We start from the raw sequence: 26,481 nt of genomic DNA, 5'->3' as shown, positions 1-26,481 counted from the left end.
AGCTATATCTGGAACCATTCTGGAACCCACTGACAAACACACAGCTACAAGCAACACCAAGTTGGTGAAGACTACATTTGTGTCAACCTTCTAAGATTTAAAGTGCTAGACAGACAAAGCTCAGTCTTCAAAAGATTTACTTGATGCTCTGTTGATCCATAAGGCATTAAGCTTCAAGAATAATAACAGGTTATAAAATGAGGTTAACAATTTTCCCCCTATGACCAGCTCTGAATTCCTTTGGTGTTAAGTAAAGATGATGTGTTTCGCTATAAGTGAGCCATGACAGGGAAACCTCTACTAATGTGAGTTAAAAAAAGTACTGAATGGACAGATCTAAAAGAGTCCAAAAGAGTCTAGGGTAAAGGCAGAGTAGATAGATAGATAGATAGATAGATAGATAGATAGATAGATAGATAGATAGATAGATAGATAGATAGATAGATAGATAGATAGATAGATAGATAGATAGATAGATAGATAGATAGATAGATAGATAGATAGATAGATAGATAGATAGATAGATAGATAGATAGATAGATAGATACTTTATTAATCCCAGAGTATCTCCCTATTATAAAAAAAAATCTAGGAAGGAGATGAGACGTGATTTTTTGGGAGAGACACTTACACGTCCTGCGAGACGAGTCTTTGAGCCAAGAGATTTAAGCATGCCTGGGGCCGAAAATAAAAGAAAAAGAGTAGATGACAAAGTAGAACATCGCAAAGAATTAAAAAAATGTTGGCGTGGTACACATGCAGAGCAGGTTATAGATAATGAAAGTACAAAAATTCAAAAGTCTCAAAAAAAGATTGGTAAAGATCGCATTAGCGCAAACAAACGGAAATTATTACTTGGTGAAATAACGGAACAGCGAAAAGAGATCGAAAATATTGTTCAGATTTAAACTTTATGTCAGAGACTAGAAGATCATCTAATTCGTGTTACCATCAGGGGAAAAAAAAGTAGTGTTTCTTCCCAATGAAGAGGCGTATCGGTAAGAATTAAAAGATTCCAAAAATGTTGGTGTACTACACATGCGGAGCAGGTTTTTTTTTTTGTTCTTTATTTCACCTTATACAATTTTTTGTATTAGGAATTTGTTAGTTTTCACATACCCCTTGGGGTCAGAGCACAGGGTCAGCCATTGTACAGCACCCCTGAAGCAATTACAGGTTACGGGTCTTGCACAAGGGCCCAGCAGAGTAGGATCTCTTTTTGGCAGTGACAGGGATTCTGGATACCAGCACAGATCCTTAGCCTCAGAGCCACCACAGGTTAGAGATAATGGAAGTACAACAATCTGAATGTCTCAAAAAAAAGTATGATAAAGATCGCATTAGAGCAAACAAATGGAAATAACGGAACAGCGAAAAGAGATCGAATATATTGTTCGGGTTTAAACTTTAACTCAGAGACTTGTAAATCGTCTAATTCGTGTTGTCAGCGAGAATTAAAAGATTCCAAAAACGTTGGCGCGGTATGAAGCCCCATGAGACAGAGACTTTTAACATGAGATTCTTTCATGTCCCGCCCTACTTACAACCATTTTCAAACAAGACCACGGTCATCTAACCTCTCAGTCGTGTGAATGCTTTTGGCAGACACGCTTCCTGTGCTCTCAGCTTTTATAAATTTTATCAGGACAATAATTTTATACGTTCTAGATGACACGTCAACGACTAAGCGAAGAAGAAAGACCATGGACAAACATTCGAAAAAGAGAAAGAAACAATATTCACTCACAGGCAGTTATACGTTGCGTTGTCACGATGTAAGTCTAAACACGGAATCAAAATTCAATGCGATCCTGAAGAAAAGTTAATTCCAAATATTATTTTTACTAAAGTTGTAAAGTAAAAGTGAAAATAATGCATATGTAACATCCTATGAAAATAACAATCTCTTTAAATTGTATATCCAGTTAACCAAACCTGTTGGTGGGCAAGCAGGGGATGGAGTCCCCTAGTCTACAAAAAAAACAAACATAGACAAGCAGAAGGAAAGGACCATGTAGAAAAATAGTTGCAAAAACACCCAAAGGAGGTCCAGCCTCAAGTGCATTTTTCAATTTTTTTTTTCTCTATTTCCCAACTTGGAGTTTTAAAACCATGAAATGTACTGCGTCTCCTGACTCATCAAGCTCTGTTATGTCAGCCTGGCCAAGGTATACCAAAGTTGCCCTGTCCTTATCTTTGGCTTTGGGATTCTGTGACTCAGTAAGCTGTTCACAGTTAATGGTGATGACTGATAGGTGCATTTTCTAGAAGAATACAATTAAAATGTATTTAAAAAATGTTTCTGAGGAGAGGAACTGTCTTACATATAAGAATGTTACATTGGGTCAAGACATTTTTTACAGCATAACGCAGAAATGAAAACGGAGGATAAAGCAATAAAAACTACTTCCTCAACCAGCCATGTTTTAAAATGACTTTGTTCCATTTTCAGCATGTCTTGGGGTTATGGGGTTGAAGGCTAATATGGTGGAGCATTTAAAAAAACTGCTAAAAACCCATTATTTTAACATATGCATTGAATTATCATTGTCATCAAGGATAAACAATCCGTACTAACCCCTACTTTCTCTGGGGTTCTTCTTCCGGTTTTTCTGTAGTGGCGATTTGCGCCACTACCACCTGTTGAAGGCACCATGCTGTCCTTACGTTGATGGACTGAAGGCCAGAGGCCCACAGGACTATCATCATCAAATTCTTTCACGTAAAATCAGAAAACCATGAGGACTGATTGAGATCATTTATGTTAGGTAGAAATCCTACCGGTGGCCAGGTGGTTTCTTGGCCTTAGGACCCCTGCAGATTTTGTTTGTTTTTTGTTTTTATCTCCAACCCATCTGTAGTTTTTTTTTATTTCAGTCCTTCTGGCCATCTAACCTTACTTTATTCTTAGTATTGCCTAATCGTATTTTTGTTTCATATCAACTTTTCTTTCTTCATCTTGTAAAGCACTTTGAGCTACACCATTTGTATGAAAATGTGCTATAGAAATACATATTGTTGTTGTTGAAGTCATCAAGAGCAGATAACAATTTCTAGTGTTACTCCATTGATGCCAACTGGAATGTTATTTCATTTTACACTCTGAAGTCCACAATTAGTTCTTTTTTCTTGGTATTTATAGAGTCAGACTGTTTTTGTAACTCTTTTTGTGCTGTTTTTATTTAGTTAAATTTAAGAATATTTCCTGTTTGATGAAAACAATGATAATATGGCAAAATAATGCAGAAGAACTGTGGCAACCCCTAACAGGAGCAGCCGAAAGAAGAAGAAGAAGAAAGAATGCAGAAGGACAATAATGGTGAGTAACATAGTCAGCATATTTGCTTGAAAAAAAAATAAGACCATTCTAAAACATTATTTTCCTGAAAGCACTTTTCCATTATTATAACTGAAAGCCTGTTTCAGCAGTGCTATGCACAAGTCCAGTCTAAGCAAGAATTCTTGTCTATCGTACTAAAATGTGCTGAAAACTAAATCACGCTTTAACACCATGCTCTGGTTTAAATGGAAGGCATGTTCTTTTTTTCTAAGTATAGCCTTGGCACACAGTGAGACTTGTACACCTCCATGTACCATTGCAAATAATAATAAAACTAAAATTATGTGGTGCAAAAACTGTACCACTTAAGACTGTCCCAGAGGATTTGTTTTGTAAAATCAGACTCACTAATCATTTCTTTTGTGCTGTTTAAACTGTATATTTAATTTCCTGCCCATCCACCATCTTTTGAATTTGTACCTATTTGAAATGCTTACAAAGTTGAAAGCTCCATTGAGAACACAGAAAAAACATTATTAACTGTAATGTTTATAAGTATCCATCTATCCATCCATTATCCAACCTACTATATCATAACTGCAGGGATGCGGGGGTCTGCTGGAGCCAATCCCAGCCAACACAGGGCACAAGGCAGGAAGCAGACCCCGGGCAGAGAGCTAGCCCACCACAGATGATTGATTATAAGTATTTAACTCACAAAATACCAATGACTGAATTTTGTATTAATCATGCTGCAGAGAACTATATGATTTTATAATTCTATATGATTTTATCTGCATTTAGGTAGGAAATTAATTATGTTTATACACAGAATATGAGACTGATTTAATTTTTCTATGTGAAAGTGCTAACCTCTTGATATTAACAGAACACCCTGTGATATTATAATTCAATGTGATCTTCCTTTACTCTTGTTTAATATTATAAGAAAACAAGTTACTTATGAATTAATAAATAAGAATTATTAATCTAATCCAACAAATATAATCTAATGAAGATATTAAAATTAAAAGAATGTAATCTCTTTATAACTAATGCAATGAACTTTAAGAAAACTGCTTAAAATGGGTTGTACTAAGACGGGCACATTCTTTAGATAATGTAGGTGCCTGGTACTGCTGTTTGTTTTTCTGTACTCCTATGTCATAAATTTAAGATGTTCCCTAATCTATGGATGACCTCAAAATGAACTGTTATGTTTTTTTTCTGTTCTCTCTTTTGCTAAATGAACAAGCTAGGTGATAAAAGGGAAAACACTTTTTTCTTTTGCAGTCTGCCCACATTCTCCAACAGGGCAGTCTCACAGTTTTTTTACTCACCAAGAATAAAGAACAAAAGAATAAAGAAATTGTTTTTTATTAAAAATTGGTTTTAGACTCCCGTTGTTGATTTCGACTTCAGCGCTCACACCATTTTATCTGACCACAAGGAAATTGAAAAGTAATCGCCTTTACCTCACTATTAGCACGCAGACTTATTTTGCTCAACTGGAAGAATCCTAACTCTCCTCTTTTAAGTCAGCGGGTAACTGATGTTTTATATTATTTGAAATTGGAAAAAATCAAATTCTCACTTAGAGGATCTGTGCAGAACTTTTTCAAAACCTGGCAAGATCCAACCAATAACATTTTGGAATAAGCTTGGGCGGCACGGTGGCGCAGTGGTAGCGCTGCTGCCTTGCAGTTGGGAGACCCGGGTTCGCTTCCTGGGTCTTCCCTGCGTGGAGTTTGCACGTTCTCCCCGTGTCTGCATGGGTTTCCTCCGGGCGCTCCGGTTTCCTCCCACAGTCCAAAGACATGCAGGTTAGGTGAATTGGCGATTCTAAATTGTCCCTAGTGTGTGCTTGGTGTGTGGGTGTGTTTGTGTGTGTCCTGTGGTGGGTTGGCACCCTGCCTGGGATTGTTTCCTGCCTTGTGCCCTGTGTTGGCTGGGATTGGCTCCAGCAGACCCCCGTGACCCTGTGTTTGGATTCAGCGGGTTGGATAATGGATGGATAATGGCATTTAAATTAAGGAAGCAGTTTCTCTCCCCTATTTCTTATTCTATTTATTTTTATTCATTTATTAATTTATCTATTTACTTATTTTTACTACCGTAATTTAAAGTTTTACTCTGCTGGCCTAGCTCTCTTTCTCATGGGTGGAAGTTTACTGTTAAACTTGACTTGCTTGTATGGAATGTTATTTGATTTTAATAAAATCAGTAAAATGCAAAAAAAAGAAAAAAGAAAGAAAGAAATAAAGAAAAGTAAACTGCAAATCTACTCTCTATAAATATAAAATCCTAAAAAAGATTTTGTGCAACGATTTTATGTGACATTTTATGTCATGCTTTAAATTGGGCTTATTATAAAACCTACATTTATATGTTTGGTATCATTCTTTTCAGAATTTATCAAACTTTAATATGATGCTGTTAGATTTACATATTCTTATTCTGTTTTTAAATCATAAACTAAAATATCAAGAACTCAAGTCCCGCGAGATGAGACTTTGTGCCAACAGATTTAACCAGGCCCGGGGCCGGAAATAAAAGACAAAGAGTAGATGACAAAGACAGCTGCTGTTCAGGTTTTTAAATGTTCGAAGTGCCACACAAGATGCAGATCACACGGCACGGCAGCAGCAGCAGCAAGCCAGCAGCTGATCGAGCGAAGAGGAGGTAAAACTGTATTTGTTTCCCATTGTATCACCGTTTAAGAGGGGGTTTCGGAGGAGCGACCGCGTCCCCTTGGGGTGCGTTCAGCCCCCCTCTTCACAACACAAGCGGCACAGACGCGAAGTGGCTGGTGCGTAGCGTGGGCAAGGGGGACTGGCAAGTGAAGCCATACATTCATACTATATCTTGAAAAGGTAAGTACCTTATCATTGGATTATGTATGACTGCAATTGAAACTTACTGTAATTACACTGCCATGCCAGTCATTTCTCATTGTGATAACTTATTGAGACACAGTGATGTGTTCTTGTAGAATTTCCCTCCCTACTGCCCCATAGCAGCCAGACTCAAGTATCTGAGAAGCACCACACTGCACATTTAATTGCTAGATTTTGTTTTCATAACAGTTCACTAAATCCAGACATTTGACCAAACTGGAGAATTATACTACATCACCTTAACAGATCCTAATGGTATGATAAAAAATATAACATATTGGGGGAAGTACAGTTTCAAATTGAAAAAAATGGATGGGTGGGATTTTTTTGGTATGTACAATACTGTCTCTTCTCTTTTGCATTTTTTTATATTATATGTTTTAAGGCAAATGGTAATTATACTTTGACGAGATGCATGACTCCCTGTGAATGCTGCTTGCAACTTTTCAACATGGAGCACAAGGATGATTAAGTGATGTATACAGTGCTGCAAAATACCCTAGAAATACACTCTGAACCAATTACTTATTTCAAGAACAACTACAATGGCATCACAATAGCCTAATATCTTCCATCAGGAAAAATGTGTCACACTCTATTCTCCACTACACTTGTCTGGAATAAAACAGAGAAAAATCCCAATCCATTAGAATTATAGTGACTGCAAATTTTCACTTCAAGCTATCCTTCTACCCCAGATCTGCAAATATCTCCATCTTAAATTATATATACCTTTAAAGACTTGTATAGTTAAAGGCATGATTACAAAATGTATATATATAGCGATATTATTCATTTATTCTGTCTTGAGTGCCACATTATCATTTTTTTGTTGTTGTACAGTATATACTTGAATAAGGTCAAATATTATATCTTGCCCTCTCAATTGTATTTTAATATTGTTATATCTATGGCTGTAATGACTAAACACATTTCTAGCAACTATTTTTTCTGACAATAAACTTTTCATTAATTAGTAAATGTTATTCAAAGTGGTGTCTGCTCATCACAAGTAAACCATATTTTAGCAAGTAATCATTCAGGATAAAATTAAGCACAGAAAATACAGTTCTTGGATCAGGTACAAAAATTCTCTGCCAATGGACGTTATTACTTACAAACAAAAATTTACTGCTAGGGAAGGCAAATGGTGAGGTAGGATGGATATGTAGGGAGAAATCATTTATATAAAATGATCTATGAACAATAAAAAGAAAAGCTGTTTCAACAAAAATACTAGACACTATCCTGGCAAATCTAACCTAGGGGAGGCTTATAAAGTGCTTACTTTTATGTTACTGAATGAAAGCCATCTTGTTATTCACATGTCTGATTTATACTTTATACAGAGTCTTTTACCGTGAATAACATTCCAAAGCACTTGACAGTTTATACATTATTGATATTGTATTTGGAGGTAAGCTACACAGCCATATAATAACACTAGCTTCGCCCGCGTGTTAGTGAAACAGGACAGTGAGGAGGGCCTGCCCAGCTTTCTACTCCTGACGTCACTCTTCCCCCTCCCCTTGGCCCGCAGCCTCTGTCTCGGATTAGCGTGAATACTGTATATCACTCCTGCAAGCAAACTATGATTCTTAGCGCAATGAGAGAAGTCTCAAAATCAGTCGGAATGTTGAAGCAAATTATAGAAAAAAAAAGATCCGTTAAATAGTTCTCTCGTTCGCTAACTAAGCGGAGTTAAGGTTACGCCCCAAGGCAGATGTGTGAGTGAGGAGGGCCCTGCACCTCTCCACGCAGTCCGATGAGTCTCTCTCGGATTTGCGCTAATAAATCAGTACCACAAGTGAACTATGATACTTAGTGTGATGAGAAAGTCGCAAAATCAACAGAATGTTCAGGAAAATTATAGAAAAAAATCCGATCTAGATCCATTAAGTAATTCTCTCACGAAAAGCGGACAGACATACAAACGAGTCTAAAAAACTGTAAGAAATTTCGCACTTGGACCAAGAAAGTTTTTAAACTGTTTCTTAGCGAGCACCTATGGGCCAAGGGTAACCTACATTCCAAATTTCAGGTCCCAAGTCCTCATGGTTTGGGAGATTTCATGATGAGTGAGTGAGTCAGTAGTATTTGGCTTATATACAGTATATATATATATATATATATATATATATATATATATATATATATATATATATATATATATATATATATATATAACATATTATAGAAGCCTTTTCCAACAGCACTGGACACAACAAGAGTATCACACATGAAAATGGAGTCAGTTTATTACGGAGCACAATCATGCACATTTGCTCAGATGGCCAGTTTAGATTCCACAGTTAACATCCACATCATTGCTGTATCTGAGGAAATGGTAGTACCTCCTGTCACAACATGTGTGCTTGAGAAACAACTTCAAGGCCTGTCAACTAGTAATTCCACCCCAAGTCAAGGGTTGGTGCTGTCTTATAATACTTCTCCTCTCCTTCACTCTGTAGGTTCCAGAAGTAAACATATCACACTGGCTTATGACATCACTTCTGGTTCTAGGACCCTTGTACCTGCCATCTCACTGACTTCATAACCATTTACATTTATTTATTTGGCTGATGCCTTTATCCAAAGCAACTTACAGCATTTGAAATACAAAGATGGGCACACTGCCTGCTGGCACCACACCATCTTTCTCCATTCTGATCAGATGCTTGCATCTGGAAAGACATTTCTAACATGACACATTAATTTGTGTTTATTGTTTTTGACACTCATGGTGGCACGGTGGTGCAGTGGTAGCACTGCTGCCTCGCAGTAAGGAGACCTGGGTTCGCTTCCCGGGTCCTCCCTGTATGGAGTTTGCATGTTCTCCCCGTGTCTGTGTGGGTTTCCTCCCATAGTCCAAAGACATGCAGATTAGGTGCATTGGCGATCCTAAATTGTCCCTGGTGGGTGTGTGTGTGTCCTGCGGTGGGTTGGCACCCTGCCTGGGATTGGTTCCTGCCTTGCACCCTGTGTTGGCTGGGATTGGCTCCAGCAGACCCCAATGATCCTGTGTTAGGATATAGCAGGTTGGACATGACATAAATTCTTTTCTTAATACTGTGTGTTATCTGTTGCCATATATTCTAGAGACAGGATGGTATAACAGACAACTCACTCCCAGACAGTATAAAATAATGGACAAGAAATACTTAATATGAAATAGCACTTAAGGATAGTAAACTGTACATTACATTTTTGCTAGTTGACTTCCCACCACTGATTTCTTGTATGACCTAAGTCACTTCACCCACTTCAACCTTAAAAAAAATCTGCACCATTGTGGTCACTGTGGATAAAAACATCAACTGGAACATTGTGATAAAGTCTGAAGTAACTATTATTTATTTCAGTTCTAGTCATCATTCATCACCAGGTCTTCACCCCTTCTTTCTCTCATTGAGTGAACAGAGATAGGTAAGGCTTGGAAAACCTGCGCCATTGCAGAGATTCAAGAGTAGCTGGAGTTGTTGTTTAAAGATGGATTAGAAACTGAATACTACTTGTAGATGCAGTAGGTGGATCACTAGCCTACAGAAAAGGGTAACTTGAATCTATTAGAATAAAGACAAAAAGGATGATGCAAAAAATTGGGAGGTAAAATAATGAAATCACGTGATTGAAAAGACTCAGATATACAGTAATCCAGTGATCAATGAAGCTTATTTAAGCAGTGGTAAAAAGGAGATGAAGTCCTTGATAAGACATATCTGGGCTTTTCACTAAAAGTTGTATAATAGTTATACAAACTTCAGTAATATCACAGTAATATATTATTAACTCCCCAAATAACACTCCAAATATAATCCAGCCCAGGGGTCTCCAACTCCAGTCCTGGAGAGCTACTGGCTGCAGGTTTTCATTCTAACCCTTTTTTTAATTAGTGACCAGATTTTGCTGCTAATTAACTCTTTGCCTTAATTTAAATTGATGCACAACTTAAGACTTAGGCCCCTTAATCATTTATTTTTTCTTTAATTAGCAGCCAAATAATATTAAGACACAAAATGAACCAACACATAAACAACAACCTGCATCCATCACACAATAACTGAAAATAAGGAAAGGTGAAGGCCTCAGTGATGTTGATCTGCTCAGGTCCACAAAACATTTTGACAGCCAGAAAATCAACAGTTTTGGAAATGTCTGCCATGGCAGAATTAAATAACGGGTTTAACTAGCAATGAGAATTGGCTTCAAGTTAAGAAACTGAATGAAGTGAAGTTGGTTGGAGTTTGAGGCCCCAACTTAGTTGGTCATCTGTTGGCTCACTTCACATCAAATTTATGTTTAGGTGCCTTTAAGGAAAAAAGAATCAATTCAGTGGTCAGAGTCTCAAGAAAAGTCAATTAAAATCAATGGAAATAATTAATTAGCGGCAAAAACAGGTCACTAATTAAGAAAAGAGTTAGAATGAAAACCTGCACCCACAGTAGCTCTCCAGGACTGGAGTTGGAGACCTCTGATCTAGATGGATCAAACATCACTGGTCAAGAAGTATTTTGCTACTGGGATTCTTTCACCAGTACTTTAACAAATTTCACTTGCTGACTCCAAATCTGAAAACCGTTTTCGTCCAGCACGTCCCATTTTTTAGTTATGATGTTCCAGATCTTGGACAACTAGGGTGACTGGACAGTGAAGGTGATGTGTTTCAGAATTTAAGAAATAAGTTTGGCCTCGAGAAACAGTGAAGCCCAAATTAAGGAAGGTGTTTTTGTTGGCCCTGAAATCCATGAACTGATGCTTGACCATGAGTTCAAAAGGAAACTGAAGGCCACTGAATCAGCACCCTCATTCGTGCAGGTTGTCCAGAATTTTCTTGACAGTCGCAGAGCAGAGAATAATGCTGAGCTTGTGGAGAACTTGCGAAAGTACATTAGCTTACGGGAGTAAGAATGTCACTGAAGACGCATTTTTTACATTCTCATCTCGACTTTTTTCCACTAAATCTAAGAGATGTCAGAGATGAGCATCGGGAAAGATTTCATCAAGATATAAAGGTGATGGAAAACTGATATCGGGGAAAATTCACTCCGAGCATGATGGCTGACTACTGTTGGTTCTTGCAAAGAGAGACGGATGTGCAGTACAAGCGCAAAAACCGAGTGCCTCCAACATTTTTGGGCACGTTGACCTCACTTTTATATTGAGGTAAATTGAAATAAATATGTGTCTCTGGTATTGTCTTCTGGTTTGTTTTCAGAATAAACACATCAAACAATTTTGGTGGGACATAGTGCAAACTCCAGATATCGTGTTGATATATTATATTGATATTCAAAAGTGTCAAAACATCAATGATGTGTACTTCAAAAATCTGACATGCTAACTTAATTCCGATTTCATATATGAAATCAGTGTCAAAAACTTAATAAAGAGCCTCTCTGAAGTTCCCAGAAGCAAACAAAAAATATTTTTTGTACACCAATGATCTGTAAAAATAGATTTCTTTCTTTTTAGGGTATTATTGAAAACAGCCAACCTGAAATGTGCTTTGTACTGAAGCAGAACAGGATGAAAATAGGCAAACATACATACATTTGATAAAAAAAAACCTGTGGCTCCTGTATGGTGGTTGTGGTCACTGTCATGGTCTTACTTGCCTATTCATAATGGTACAGAATATTTAAGAGACAAACATTGTTCTTTTAAGGTGACAAAAAGCTGATCTACACACCTAAAATGTTTACTGTATGTTATTTTTATTAGGTCAGGCCACAGTATGGTGGGGGTTTGCTTTTCGTTCACATACATTTGTACAGTACATGAGAAATAATAAACTACAATCTGATATTTAAAGCCATATCTATGTGGCCCATCTGCAAATGACTAGACACTAGTGCCTTACCTGACACATGAAGTCTACTGGGTTGGAAACTTTTAGTAGACATCTGCTGATCTCTTCCATCTCAGTGTAGTAATGTACAGAAGTTGAACAAACTGTTACATTCCCAGAGTATAAAGTTACTGACACTGGACCAGGTGGCATATCTGTACAGAGAAAAGATAAGATGCACCAAACCAAAATTTGACTTCAGTAGATTTTTTTCCATGCTGCATTGATGGTGAACACAGCAGAATATAAAACAGAAAGGGTGGTCTAATAGCTCCCATACTGCTAAAGTCATATGATTTAATAATAAGATTAAGATTCACATCACTTCACTTAATGAACATTCAAAGTACTTTTAGAGCCACTATGGCAGGGCACAGAGTAAGACAGATACTAATTCCTGAAGAGATTCTCGTTATAAACAAAGCTCAACTATTTAGGGCATTGAGGTTCCAAATTATATGAATGGAATATGAATATATTACAGTATATGAATATGTTTTGTTAATATATTATAATACATGAATATAATATATTATAGAATATGAGGGATTTATGGCTGGCATGAAAAGTGACTAAATGAAGTGTGGATAAATGCTGAATGAATGAGCTTAGACTTCAACGAAACAATACACCCAGCCTTGCCTCAGGATGCCACACTTTATCTTTAGGTAGACAATGAATGATCCCTAAATGGTAATGTGCCCCCCTCCTTTAAAACCATAAAGAGCAATCCTCTCAGTTGACTTACCAGGAGCTCTGACTGATGCTGTGTAATCATTCTCAAGTACCACAGGTTCGCGCATGGAGCAGCGGTCTTTGCATGTGAATTCAATTTCTGTTTTTACCTGCTTATCCAGCCTGCATTTCAGGATTATATAGAGCTTCTCCTGGCTCTGTAACATAAAACGTAAGAAGTGAGAAATGTCACCGCTGAACCTTGACAATTCAGTTGGGGGTAGCTTTAATTGTTAGGAAGATGGGTCAAAATGTATATGCACAAATTAAATGAGAACTTTTCAAGGTATCACTCCCTATCTTATTACCCTCAAAAACATGCAATCCTCCACTTGCATAACACAGCCAGGCAATCAGGCTTAGGTGTTCTCATTGATGAAGCTGTATGCTCAAACACATTTATATCATGGCTTTGTTTAGAATCACTAATGTGTGCTTATACTTTACTTGTGCTCTCACTTAAATATACTCAGCAGACACCTGTCAGTACACTGCAACCTTACCTAGACTAAAAGTGATTCTTAAAGTCATCAGTCATCCTCCAACTCGCTATATCCTAACACAGGGTCACGGGGGTCTGCTGGAGCCAATCCTGGCCAGCACAGGGTGCAAGGCAGGAACAAACCCCAGGCAGGGCGCCTGCCCACCACAGGGCAAACACAAAACCACGTGCCAAGCACACACAAGGGACAATTTAGGATCACCAATGCAGCTAACCTGCATGTCTTTGGACTCTGGGAGGAAACCCACGCAGACACAGGGAGAACATGCAAACTCCACACAGGGAGGACCCGGGAAGTGAACCCAGGTCTCCTTACTGCAAGGCAGCAGCATCACCACTGCACCACCGTGCCGCCCGATTCTTAAAGTGAATCTATAAAATAATAATTCAAACACAATACTATGTAAATACTCTACCCAGAACCTTGAACAAAACTGTGCTAGGTCAACAATCCTAGTGCTTGCCTAGGTGTCGTACTTTAAAGGCACATGGTTACAACTTCAGCAAACGTGGTTTGACTCTGCACAAGTCACTTCATTGGGTAATGCTGACAATATTAAAATAGAGTAATAATGAGCTTTGCACTTGTTTCTAACTAACATTTATTTAAACACACATGTGAGTAACAGAAGAACCAAAACCAGAAAAATAAAGACAGCCCTGCAGCCTCACGGAAACTGAATAAGAGATAGCTCTGATTATGCCCAGCCACAAAACTTCAACAGATCCGTCCACTAAATTGCACCTTCACAATTTTCACTTAACTTGTGTCAGGAGATTATCAATGCATTATTTTAGCCTGATCAGCCTTTTCTCAGTTTCAGAAATTTGACATTATTTATTTCAGGCAAGACAAACAATCGGCAGCACAGTGGCGCAGTGGGTAGTGCTGCTGCCTTGCAGTTGGGAGACCTGGGGACCCGGGTTCGCTTCCCGGGTCCTCCCTGCGTGGAGTTTGCATGTTCTCCCCGTGTCTGCTTGGGTTTCCTCTGGGCGCTCCGGTTTCCTCCCACAGTCCAAAGACATGTTGGTTAGGTGGATTGGCGATTCTAAATTGGCCCTAGTGTGTGCTTGGTGTGTTTGTGTGTGTGTCCTGAGGTGGGTTGGCACCCTGCCTGGTATTGGTTCCTGCCTTGTGCCCTCTGTTGGCTGGGATTGGCTCCAGCAGACCCCTGTGTTCGGATTCAGCGGGTTGGAAAATGGATGGATGGAAGACAAACAATTCTTAAGTCATACAGCAGACAGATCAGTGTTCTGCTTCCTTATAAACAATTATGGGTTATAGCTAATAAAAAAGCAATGTACTATCCAATTAATATAAGGAAAATAAAAAGATTAAAGTTTCACATTTGAGAATGACAGCACAGTGTCTATGAGATTCAAAGTACAGTAAATCTGAGAGAGGCTTAAGATAAGATAGTAAAAATATTAAGCCTGAGTGCTGTAGCCAATTTTTTTAAGTGTGCCACTGTGCACCTTTGAGGATTATTCTATATTTTATTAAAAAAATACACACAAACCAGCTGAGAGGGTGAACCTGACAGGGAGATGAGATGAAAAGAAATGGCAAGATGACAGGCAGGCTATTTTAAAAAGTGCTAAAATTTGCTGATCAATATATAATATATGGCCAAGGCCACGGTCTGCAGGAGCCATAAGTGATTAGAGCCGGTGCAAAAAGGTGCGAAGAGTGCGGCTCAGGTGGCAGTTACCCATACATGGCAAGTTTTATATAAAGTTCACTAATTATACAAAATATCTGACTATTTATATTGGAAAGGAACCAACAAGAAATCAGAGGCCATCTAAACATCGCCTTGCACTCTGCCACCAAATTGAACGTAGAGCTGTTAGCACTCCCCACTGAAGCACCGGATTATGAGTCTATTAGCTCCTGTTGGGTTGGGATATGTATGTATAAATCATTATACTACATTGTATATTGGTATACTGTAAAGTAGGTAATACCAGTAAGCCTGCGATTCTCGAAAGAATCGCAAATCCAAGAATGGCTTGGATTTCTGTTCCCTCCGATATTTGGAGGGATGCAATATCATGGAGGGTGGGTGCGTCCTGGAACATTTTTCATTTAATTAAATAAACATATTTGTACCAAAGCGGTTTCTTTTGGAGCTGGTTCTGGTGTTTCAGAAGCGCATTGTAGGCGCCTTCGTGTATTGTTTTTATCCATGCAGTGTCTTTTTTGTTTTTCTATGGTTGTGTCGTTAGCTAGAAGTCGTTTGCTGACGGTGGCGGATTCGCGTGCTGAAGTGACCATGGTGGCGGATCCGGGCATGGAGGGCTACATTACTAAACGAAGGTGGCATATGCGGTGGTGTGGGTGGTCGGGTTCGGGCGGCTGTACAACCTGGCGTGCACGCTTTACCTCAGGTTTAGTTCACAGGTCATAGCCATACGGGCTCGTTTTTGTATTCCTAATCGTTGAGCTGTTTCTTTTTGGAGCCGTGACTCCTTTGCCTGTGCTGTTTCAGAAGCGCGTTGTGGGCGCCTTCGTTCATTGTTTTTATCCATATGGGCTCATTTTTGTATTTCCGTTAGTTGAGCTCTTTCATTGTGGAGCTGTGACATCTTCGCTTCTGGTGTTTCTGAAGCGCGTTGTAGGAGCCTCCGTGTATTGTCTTTATCCATGCGGTCTCGTCTTTGTTGTTCTGTGGTTGTGTCGTTAGGTAGAAGTCGTTTACTGTTAGGAATCATAATCCAACTTACTTTTAATACTGAATTACCGTCATGTGATTCAAATATGCCACACTGACTGCTGGCACAGTGGATTAGAGCAAGTTTAGTTTACAGGTTGTGTTGTTTGGGCGCCACATACTGACTCTGGGAAGTACGGGCTCAGTTTTGTATTACTAATCGGTGAGCTCTTTCCATTTGGAGCCATGACTCCTTTGCCTCTGCTGTGTCATAAGCGCGTTGTCGGCGCGGTCTCGTTTTTGTTTTTCTGTGGCTGCGTCGTTAGGTAGACATCGTTTACTGTTAGGAATCATAATTCAACTTACTTTTAATATGCCACACAGACCGCTGGCACAGTGGATTAGAGCAGGTTTAGTTCACAGGTTGTGTTGTTTGGGCGCCACCTACTGGGTTTGACTCTGAGGCACAGTGCGCATGCGGTGCGTCCGCCGTCCGTGCATAAATTAAACTGTCGTTTAGTAATATAGATATATATATTGTCACACACACGCGATTAGGAGACAACTAAAGGGCCTGAATAAAAGTATTCCAAACCTGACCAGGGGGTGGCGAAGTGCACTGATTCTCTCTCTCAATTCCTTACAGACTATTCTTGGGAAATCCCACCCGGTTCCGGGGCAGCCAATGACATCACTTTCCGGTTCTGGCCCTGCTGACGACATCACTTCCGGTTCCGGTCATGATGACATCACTTCCTCTACTTGCATTTAAAGGCCGCCATTTTAAGGCAGCACGTCAGTTCTGTTTTGGACTCAGTCGTGTGAACATGTCTGTTCTTTTTGATCAATTTTGCAGCCAGGAAATATTATATGGGTGGCTGCCCCAAATCTTTCCGATGACTCTTGTCGTTCTTGTGACTATATATATATATATATATATATATATATATATATATATATATATTTATATATCTTTTTGTACCAAATTTCTCCTGTCTTATTATTTCTGCATGGTAAAGGGATGTGTATAAGGCTTAAGTCTGTTCTGCATTAATAAAGAACACAATCCCAGGGAGCATGCACCCCCTGCTCCATACAACTGCTGCCAGTTGTGTACAATATATGCTGGTGATTATTTTGAATGTTCTTTTTGATTTTCTATTACAGGATACAAGCTAATTAAAACAAAAAGTTCAGATTTCTTAGCATGTGCATAGAATAACTAAAAGTTCTTATCTGCCATAACACTATTGACATATTGTTAACTCTGAGAGGGCAATTATGCTTTGGACAATATCATGCACTCTTCTTGTTTTTTCAATATGGGGTGTAAACTTTCTACATCTGTTCAATGGCTCCAAAAGGGATTTTTTACAAGCAACCATATTAAAGAGGTCCTAATATAATGCAGAATGTATGGTGGCTCCAAAGGTCTAAGCGCAACACCTTTATCAATGTGTTATTCAGCATTCAATCTGGTTTTATTCCCAAAACAAATTGTTGAAATTTACTCAACACACCTCTCTGATACAATTCCATATGCACCATATTTCTGACACATGAGAGCTACTATTTAGCCAGGTGTATGCATATATAACAGCATCTACAATAACATATCATAAGGTATTATCATTATCATCATAACTATCAACCCAAAAAAATAACAGCTTGATAGGTGCACAACGATTTGCATCACAAATGGCGTCTATGTGCTTTTCATTTTACTATAACACCACTACCATGCAAATTATTTTTCATACAAAAGTTCATTTCTTTTGGCAAGCTGCTGTTTTGTAGGCCATAAAAAAGGATATGTTTAATTATACATGCATTTGATTAATCCCCACCATATGACAGACTAAAAAATAGTTATATTAACTAATCCCACTCACCCCACAACGTATTCTGTTTGGCTGGATGATGACATGGCTTTCATAAAGAGATGCAGTCGGTTGAGGCTCCTCTGTACTCAAGCAGGGCTGTTTGTCATCTACTTGGTATGGCACCGTCTCCTCAACTGGTATGTCTAGTGCTAGCAGAAATTCTTCTGGCACCTGTGGCCAGCTCTCTGTCAGTTCAGGTGTCTTTTCCGTCAATATGTTTGCCTGTTCCTCTCCCGTTTCCTCCAGCAGTTTCTCTGCTATCTCTTCTGAATTGCTCTCTGCTGCTTCTGGTGACATTATGTCTACATCTTCCCTCTCCTGTTGTTTTTCTGTCATCTCCACTTGATCCTCTGTTGTAACCGCCGTCAAATACTCACTTGCATCTACCTCTGTCCATGTATCTGCTTCACTGTCAGTTATGCTTTCACAACCTGAATCTCATAAAAGAAGAAAAAATTGATTTGTGTGTGTTTTGCTCTCTGTTCAAAGAAAGATAATATGAAAATATAAACAAATCAATGTCAGATTCATTCACTAGTTAAATATACCATTTTAAAATCCAATAAAACACTCTTTTAAACAGACTGTACCTTCTGACGCTAACTAAGCAGAACAAGAGCACGGTTAAGCCAGCAACATTATGAAACCAGTGAAAGCACGCATTCAGTAAGTGATTGTGATATATGAATGCCACTTCAAACTGTAAATGGAAATGAAAAATGTATTTTAAAAACTAAGGGAATAATTGGGAGGTTATAGAGTGTACCAAATGCAATCAAATAAAAAGAACACAGAAAGAAACAGGAAGGTACATCTTTGTAAGGCAAAGAAAAATGACATAAAACCAATCATAATAGAGGCACAGTATCATTCTAACCATTTTCTTAATCAAAAGCTAATGGAACTTGTCATTTGTTAGACTTGCATCTCATGAACTGCAAGTGCATATTTCACTTCTCTAATAAGTGGAAAAACATGTTTAGTGGAGCATTGTAGATTAGTACAACATAATCTTGCATACATTTATTTCTTTTTTTCTGGGAACATAATGGAAAAAAAAACGTATGTGTTCATAAAATAGATAAAAACACAAGTTCCTTATATCTTTATGCTGTTTGAATAGGATGTCACCACTTGTTTGCATAAAATAAATAGTTAAAGACTAAGAATCTTAAAGAATAAATCATGTAAAAAACTGAATAAACATTTGTGCAGTAACATTGGAGCAATTAGTGTATGTATTGATGTTCTGAGTAGCTCACACTTAAGATATGAAATCAGTGCAAACTGGCATAGATTACTGTATTCTACTAAGGGCTAGATTGGGCCAATCAAAATCCAGTACTCGTTTTACTTCGTATATCTTATTATTTATTTCCCAGGAATCACTGAACTCATTTAGTTCCGGCACAAACAGTATAATCTGTGACAATCTGGAGATGCATTTGCTGAGGCCTTGCATGAAAAGCAGTCATTGAGTGGTTTTATCCTGTACTGTCAGGTAGCCAGCAAATCTGTGGTTCATACATTACTTCACTTTTGCTCAAATTGGAGTCAAGAAAGCAAACACCTATTACAGTTTGGGGCCAGATAATAGCTGAGTTTGATATAGGAATTTCATTCACTAACAAGAAAGTATATAAGCATATATCAAAGAAATGAAGAGGTTAATTGGCATTCCCCATAGTGTACAAAAAAAGAACAATTAGAAACAAGTAATATTCTCCATGTTGTATCTGGTGTGTGAGTGACATTACAGGACACCTGTATACAGTATGTCACTGAGGGAAGATGGGAATTAGCAGGGTGAGGTAGACTCTCCAAAGACATTAGTTGAGGGGCTCTCAAGAACTGTTCGGAGAACAGCCGGAAGTTTGCCAGTTCAAATTCCAAAGATGCCAGAAGTGACTCTACTCCGTTGGGCCCTTAAGCAAGGCCCTTAACCAGCAATTGCTTCATCCTGGGTATGATGTTGATCTGCATTCAGCCCTGCAAGCAGGTCCTACAATTTACAGGGAAAACCTGGGATTTGGTGGCAGGATTGGCACTCCAGCCACAGTAAAAAAACCTCACACTGTTCCAGTGTTGTGCTATGGGGTCCCAAACCACATGGCTTGTTGTGTGGTGGGTGCAGTAACACGCTATCAGCTCATGCTTCCAATCTCGTATATACAATATACAATACATCATAAAAAATATTTTGTTGCACAAAAATACAATATTTCAGGAAATTCACTGTGTAAGAAATTTGTGTTTAGTTTTGCTTTGTTTGATTTGATAAATGATAATCACTAATTGGTTTCTGGCTTTTTCCTGTCCTGAATTTTGATGATGATTGTTACTTGTATTTAAGTGTTACACTCTGCAATTTGAAGAAATTAAATGGCTACTTAAATTCATTTTATAAATATAGTCGGGGTAATGGCTCCACCTCCAAGGATACACAAGCGAGGCCAGCTTGTCAGCAAAACAAAACCTCAGAAGAAAGAGTCATTCACTTAGCAGCTAATACAGAAGCGATGTGATCACATTGGCAAATCAGTATCCCTTTTATTTTTCTTCCCGCAGCTAATACACAAGCAATGTGAGCACATTGGCAAAACGAATCCCCCTAGGAGAGAGATGCCCAGAGTAGTTCCTTTCAATTACCTCACATCTGTACATTTCAATTTTTTTTCTGACGATTTCAATAGTTTCTAGGACCCCGTGCTTTTTACAGCACAGGCTGTATGTGTATATATATATATATATATATATATATATATATATATATATATATATATATATATATATATGTGTGTATATATATACACAGACGTGTATTTAGGAGACAACTAAAGGGCTTGAATACATGTGATTTCATGCCAGACCAGGGGATGGCGAAGTGCATTAATTTTCCCTCTCGACCATACTAGGGAAATCCCGCTCGGTTCTGGGGCAGCCAATGACGTCACTTCCGGTTCCGGTATTGATGACATCACTTCCTTCACTGGCCTTTAAAGCCACCATCTTGTCTCAAGAGAATCAGTTCTGTTTGGACTCAGTTGTATGAAGATGTCTTGCATTTTGAATCAGTTTTGCAGCCGGGAACAATTATATGGGTGGCTGCCCCAAACCTTCTCAACATTTTATGGTCGTTATTGTGACTATACAGTATATATTTATATATATATATATATATATATATATATATAGTAACAAAGGCGCTATATAGGCGCCCGACCCGACACAGATAGACACAGAGGCACGTATGAAATTAATAAAGGCTTTTATTTTCTTCACCCGTGGGTGCACGTCTTCCCCGTGACCCACAGGCAATAAACAGTCCATAAAGTACTTGTCACACACACACCAACAGTTTCTCCCTTTTTACCACCACTCTTCCTCAAGCTTCGTCTCCTTCCTCCCAGCTCTGGCTCCTCGAGTGGTGGTGGCTGGCCCTTTTTATATCCCACCGGAAGCGTTGCAGGTGCATGACCACCTGGTCCTAATTACCCTTCCGGGTGGGGCTGAGGATACGTCCAGCTGGGCTGCTGACTCCATGCAGCTCCCCCTAGCGGCCATCCGAGCCCCCAACCAGATTGTGGAGCCATGCGACAGGCTGGGGAATCACTGTCCGCCAGGGAGGCTGCCACCAAGCGTCCTGGGGGAGGTATTGAGCTGCCCATGGTTGCTCCCCCGGAACAGATGCAGAAGGGGCGTCCCTGCTGGGCATGGGACCCGGCTGTCCGCCACACTAATATCTCTATATATATTCTTCATTAGGATCTTGATCTTTGTTTGTCCGTGAATGAATTAGAAGAAGAAGCACTAGATAGCAGTAGAGAGACAGCTAAAACATAGGCATTGCATTAAGAATCTCCTCCAGGCTTATACTACTGAAGACTGTAGTACTCCAGTCACACCTCAAAACACAGACATTCAAACTAAACAAATTGTTGTGCTTCAAACTAACTAATCTTTATATATATAATCTTCATTTGGATATTGATCTTTGTTTGTCCGCGAATTCCACGCATGCGTAGACCACCTTCCAGTTTAGTACGTTGTTGTTACTCACGGATGTCAACAATGTGCCAGAATAACGAAAGGGGTGGTGGACAGTGTTACGCTGGTTAGCTCCTGAGGCCTGGTTAGAGAATGAGATTGCCGAAGATAAAAGGTACGTGCCTACGTAACATATGAATGAAAGAAAGACAGTGGGTAAAATGAATGACAACGTAACAGCACGTTCCGGAAATTATTATTGTTACGTTGTAGCCGGCGAGTGCTGCGCGTCTCACAGTTGTACCGTGGCTTGCTCACATGTCAGTGAAGTGATCCCTATTTATGCTTTAAAGAGCCTGGATACCTATGTGTCCCCCTTTTATAACCATTGCTCCGTGTATATTGCCTTACTCTTTGGATTGCCACAAAGCAACCTGCGAGATTGGAGAAAGGTTGAGAAGAAATCGTGACAGAAAACGACAGCGTCGTGAAAACGAGACGGACTGTGAACGAAGAGAAGCAGAAATGCTCCTACACCACCACATAATTACTATTCGGACAGTGATTCCGAGTGGGCCGTTCCTACTGAATCAATGTCCAAGGGTTTTCTTTTGTAATTTTGTTTCCCTTATAAAAAATCATAATGCTGTGCAACGAAGGGCCAAATTCATGACTGGCAGCCGCGCTTAAACAGGGAGCCCTTCACAGACAACTTTAATACGCGCAACGTAGTTGGACGCACATGGCTAGTATATATATATACACACAATGTACTAGTACCAGTAGTTCAAGTGAAGAATTCAGTCCAGAGTTAATAGAAGTACACTGAATAGCTCACAGATCTGCTAATTGTGCAAGGGATGCAACTACATCTGAAGGAGACAGACTGTAAATGCATTTTTAGGAACTCTGCTGTTAGATAAATAATCCTTCCAAAATTACAGAAACAGCTGGCCTAACCAGCACTAAAGTTTACTCAACTACATACAGTGTACTGTGGTGGCTACCTGTTCAATGTGCATTGAGTATACCAATCACTGAAAGTTCAGAGAGATGTGCTACAAAGCATGTCTTCCACCAAAACTCTAGACTCTAATAAAGCTCTTCAAATCTCTTCAAATGCTGTCAGAGAGTTCAACTTTATGATACTCTGTCACATGATGGATATACTGATGCAAGTGGATACGTCTCTCAAAGCTCTTTCAAAGAGAAAAATCTGAACTTCACATTCCAGCCCATGTTTCATGTAAATGTGGATTTGGTACACTGAACAGAATCACAGCAAAACTGAAAAATTCACTTAATAATGCAAACCTCACTAATCCGACTGCACATCCTTGACCTCAAGAATAGTTGGCACTTAGAAAGTTGAGACAAATGAAGAGGGACAGACAGCAAACAGGGCAAAACAGAGGAACATACATAGAATGACTGAGGACAAGGACAATATCATTTTGTAATAAAGAGTTACTAATGTTGTTGGACTAGGACAGTTATATACATAACTACAGGGACAAGCTCCCCTGGTGCCCAACGCCCAGTTGCGGCCACAATATTAGTAAAATTTCTAAATGTACAAAAGAAAAATGATTATTTATTGGAGTCAAAATCACAAAATTCTATAAATATGTAAAAGAAAAAATAATTTTTATTTAAACGGAGTAAAAATCATGAAGATATGACATATTCATTTGTCATTTTGTCACATGTCACTGTGTCACTTTAATCACTTGTCCAATTGCATGTGTGACGTGTTTTTTAGTTAGTCAGGTGACTGGCACTGCATGGAGTCAACAAGAGAGGCAGGTGTCTGGTGGAGTGGAGCCCCCCTTAGGTTCACTCTTATGGAGTCATTTCAATGTTCGTCTGTCAGTCGTGTTCTGAACTTTGATTTCATGACATTCAGGTCAGACTCACAGGGGTATGGAGACCCAAACAAAGCAGACATTTTCAGAGCTGCTTGGTGAAGATTCTTCTAGTTATCTGGCTCTACTAAGCTCCAGAAATGCTGAGAATGCTGTTGTGACTTTAACTGCACATTATTTTGAAGGTTTACTAATACAGTATATAATATATAAAATCCAATGTCTGTCTGTCAACTTTTCACGAGAGAACTACTTAACGGATTTAGATTGGGCTTTTTCTGTAATTTGCTTGAACATTCCAGTTGATTTTGCGACTTCTCTCATTTCGCTATGTATCATAGTTCGCTTGCGGTACTGATTTATTTGCGAGAATCTGAGAAAAAGACAGCAGCCGAAGTGGGGGTGGGTTTGGGGGTGTCTCTCCTCACTCACTTGCCAGCTTTGGTGCATGTTCCTTAACTCCACTTAGCTAGTGAACAAGAGAACAATTGAATTCAGCTTTGTTTGATATTCAAAATAAAGTGTTACTTAGGTCTTGATGAGTTTGAGTCCGGATAGGCTCTTAAGTGTATGCCACATTGAAAAGATAGATTGCAATTCAGATTGTGGATCGTGATTTTGTGTTAAAAGAATCGTGATATGATTTTTTGGAAACCCCTAATTTGACTAATCAAGTTTTCAAATTTATGTAGGATTCATTACCCCTTCGGCGAGCTATTTGGAAAGGGGTTACGAGCTACCGGTAGCTCACGAGCGACGTGTTGGAGACCCCTGCTCTAGAGTTTGATTTCCATTCTAAAGTTTTTTACAATAAATTGTGATTTTTTTTCATTAGCCTCCTTAATTGCTTCTTCATACTGTATTGTAAGAAGAGAAACCTAATTTTTCCACACTTCTGGGTACTTTTTGAACTAAATAGGGTGGTTTATTGAGCTAAAGCATGTTGAAACACAACAAACAATTCAGATATTTTCATTTTATTCATAATAAGGAATAAGGACACTGTAAATGCAATAAACAAGTAAAACAAACAGCGTGTAATATGTATCTGATAATATTATTTACATATAAAGAAAGTATTATTTGTATTCCAATAAAATGGCAAGTTAATAAAAGAGCTAAGCATTTTAGTTCTTCATTTGTCTGTGCAAATTTGAAGTTACGGCTGAATGCGAAAAATGTTTTTCCCTCACCTCAGCTTGCAAGCACTATACTCATAAAATACTTATATAGTATAGCAGTACTGTAATAATCCAAATTTATGTTTGCTGTATGCTTTGGAGGTCAAGTTATAATGCGAGAGCAGCTGAAGCAGGCTTATTTATACGTTCATTTAGGTTTGAAATTCATTTGAAGGTAGTTAAATGGAAATAACATCTTTGAGTAAGCTTCAAAAGCCACAACATCTAAATACGGAATAGGAAGTGGGCATCAGCTATGCAGAAAAAAACCAATAGTGATATAAATAGCAGCTAAAAGTAAAAAAGACCCAGACAAGATGTTTAAGCTCAGTGTGCAAACCAGCATACAGTACATTCCAGTTTCTTATCAGAAGTGATCTGAACACTTCAAAACCTTTAAACTATCACGTCCTTCACTCACAGGTATTGTAACAGGCCCAGTCCCCGTTCAATAGACACTGACTTTAAATGGTTTACGAGAGGTATGAATGAAGTGAAAAGTCAAGCAAAATGACCCCTTTTATTGGCTAACTTAAAAGATTACAATATGCAGGCTTTCAAGGCAATTCAGGCCACTTCTTCAGGCAAGATGTAATCAGAAGAAGAAGGGGCCTGAGTTGCCTCGAAAGCTTGCATATTGTAATCTTTTAAGTTAGCCAATAAAAGGGGTCATTTTGCTTGACTTTTCACTACATTCATAATGGCTAACACGGTACAACACCCTAGTTAGTACTACAGACATACGAGAGGTATGAATCAAATTTAACTTCAACCTTGCCTTCTTAGTTACTAAAGTGAGGGTGATGTTCCATTTTCTATTTCTCAAAATGAAGTAGGGCAAGACTGCACAGAAAAACGATGTAATTTTTAACCATTTACAAGGCATAAGTAGGAACCAGTATTAAAATAAAAACTGGCATTTACACAGCAAAATAACTTTTATAGCAAGACCACATTTAATGAAAGAGAAATGTTGTTGTGCATTTTCAAATAAATTCTAATTAGCTTGATATGTTTTATTGTTTTGTTTATTTTATTTTCTGCAATGGTATTCTGGGTGGGTCAAGTGATCACAATAGTCACATTTTATAACATCTTTCACTTTCCAGTATAAAAAAGGTGCATCAAGTTTTGTGCCCCTATTTATCTAACTAGGTCAAAAATCTCTGAGTGACGCAAATGTAGTCCTTTTCTTGCACACTGGAGTAAAAGCGTTTTATCAATTTTCCAAATTTAGGAAGCTAATCCTAACTTCCACAGGATTCAGGAGAGCTCATGAGTTGTCCTAACTCGCTAGGAGTTGCCACAAAACACCATTCATACAGAGACTGAACGCATATCCCTGGAAAGGCTCAAAGTTTTGGAAACACTGGACAAAAATAAACTCGTAAAAGATATTAATTTGATAGAGACGGAATAATATTCATAACAAATCTTGGACATTAACATGATCGGTCCGAAAACGGCGGAGAAGCCATGCATTGTTAGCCAAAAGTAATGTTTTGGCCATGATACATTTTTTGGCCACGGAGAAAATTCTGCTTTGCTATAGCAATGATTTGGGTATGCCACAGCCAACTAATTCTTGAATTTTGCACCAAACGTTGAACACCCTTGCAACATGTGAGGTAATACATAGATTTATACAT

The 26,481-nt window shown here is 38.6% G+C and overlaps 1 protein-coding gene across 3 annotated transcripts in view; it reads right to left on the bottom strand.

Moving 5' to 3' along the window:
• The window catches only part of pik3ap1 (phosphoinositide-3-kinase adaptor protein 1), a 157,839-nt gene that overhangs the window by 70,465 nt on the left and 60,893 nt on the right, over positions 1–26,481 (bottom strand). For 2 of the 3 annotated variants that reach the window (XM_051923423.1, XM_028795999.2), the window contains exons 3-5: positions 17,809–18,236; positions 12,774–12,918; positions 12,038–12,180 (exon numbers count right to left, since the gene is read on the bottom strand). In XM_051923423.1, the coding sequence (XP_051779383.1) occupies positions 12,038–12,180; positions 12,774–12,918; positions 17,809–18,236 (716 nt within the window). The remainder of the gene's footprint in view (positions 1–12,037; positions 12,181–12,773; positions 12,919–17,808; positions 18,237–26,481) is intronic. The other variant, XM_051923424.1, reaches the window with a different exon arrangement.

The sequence above is a fragment of the Erpetoichthys calabaricus genome, chromosome 2, assembly GCF_900747795.2.
Source record: "Erpetoichthys calabaricus chromosome 2, fErpCal1.3, whole genome shotgun sequence".
In the NCBI taxonomy this organism is placed as follows: domain Eukaryota; kingdom Metazoa; phylum Chordata; class Cladistia; order Polypteriformes; family Polypteridae; genus Erpetoichthys; species Erpetoichthys calabaricus.
This window is presented reverse-complemented; position numbering and strand designations above follow the sequence as displayed.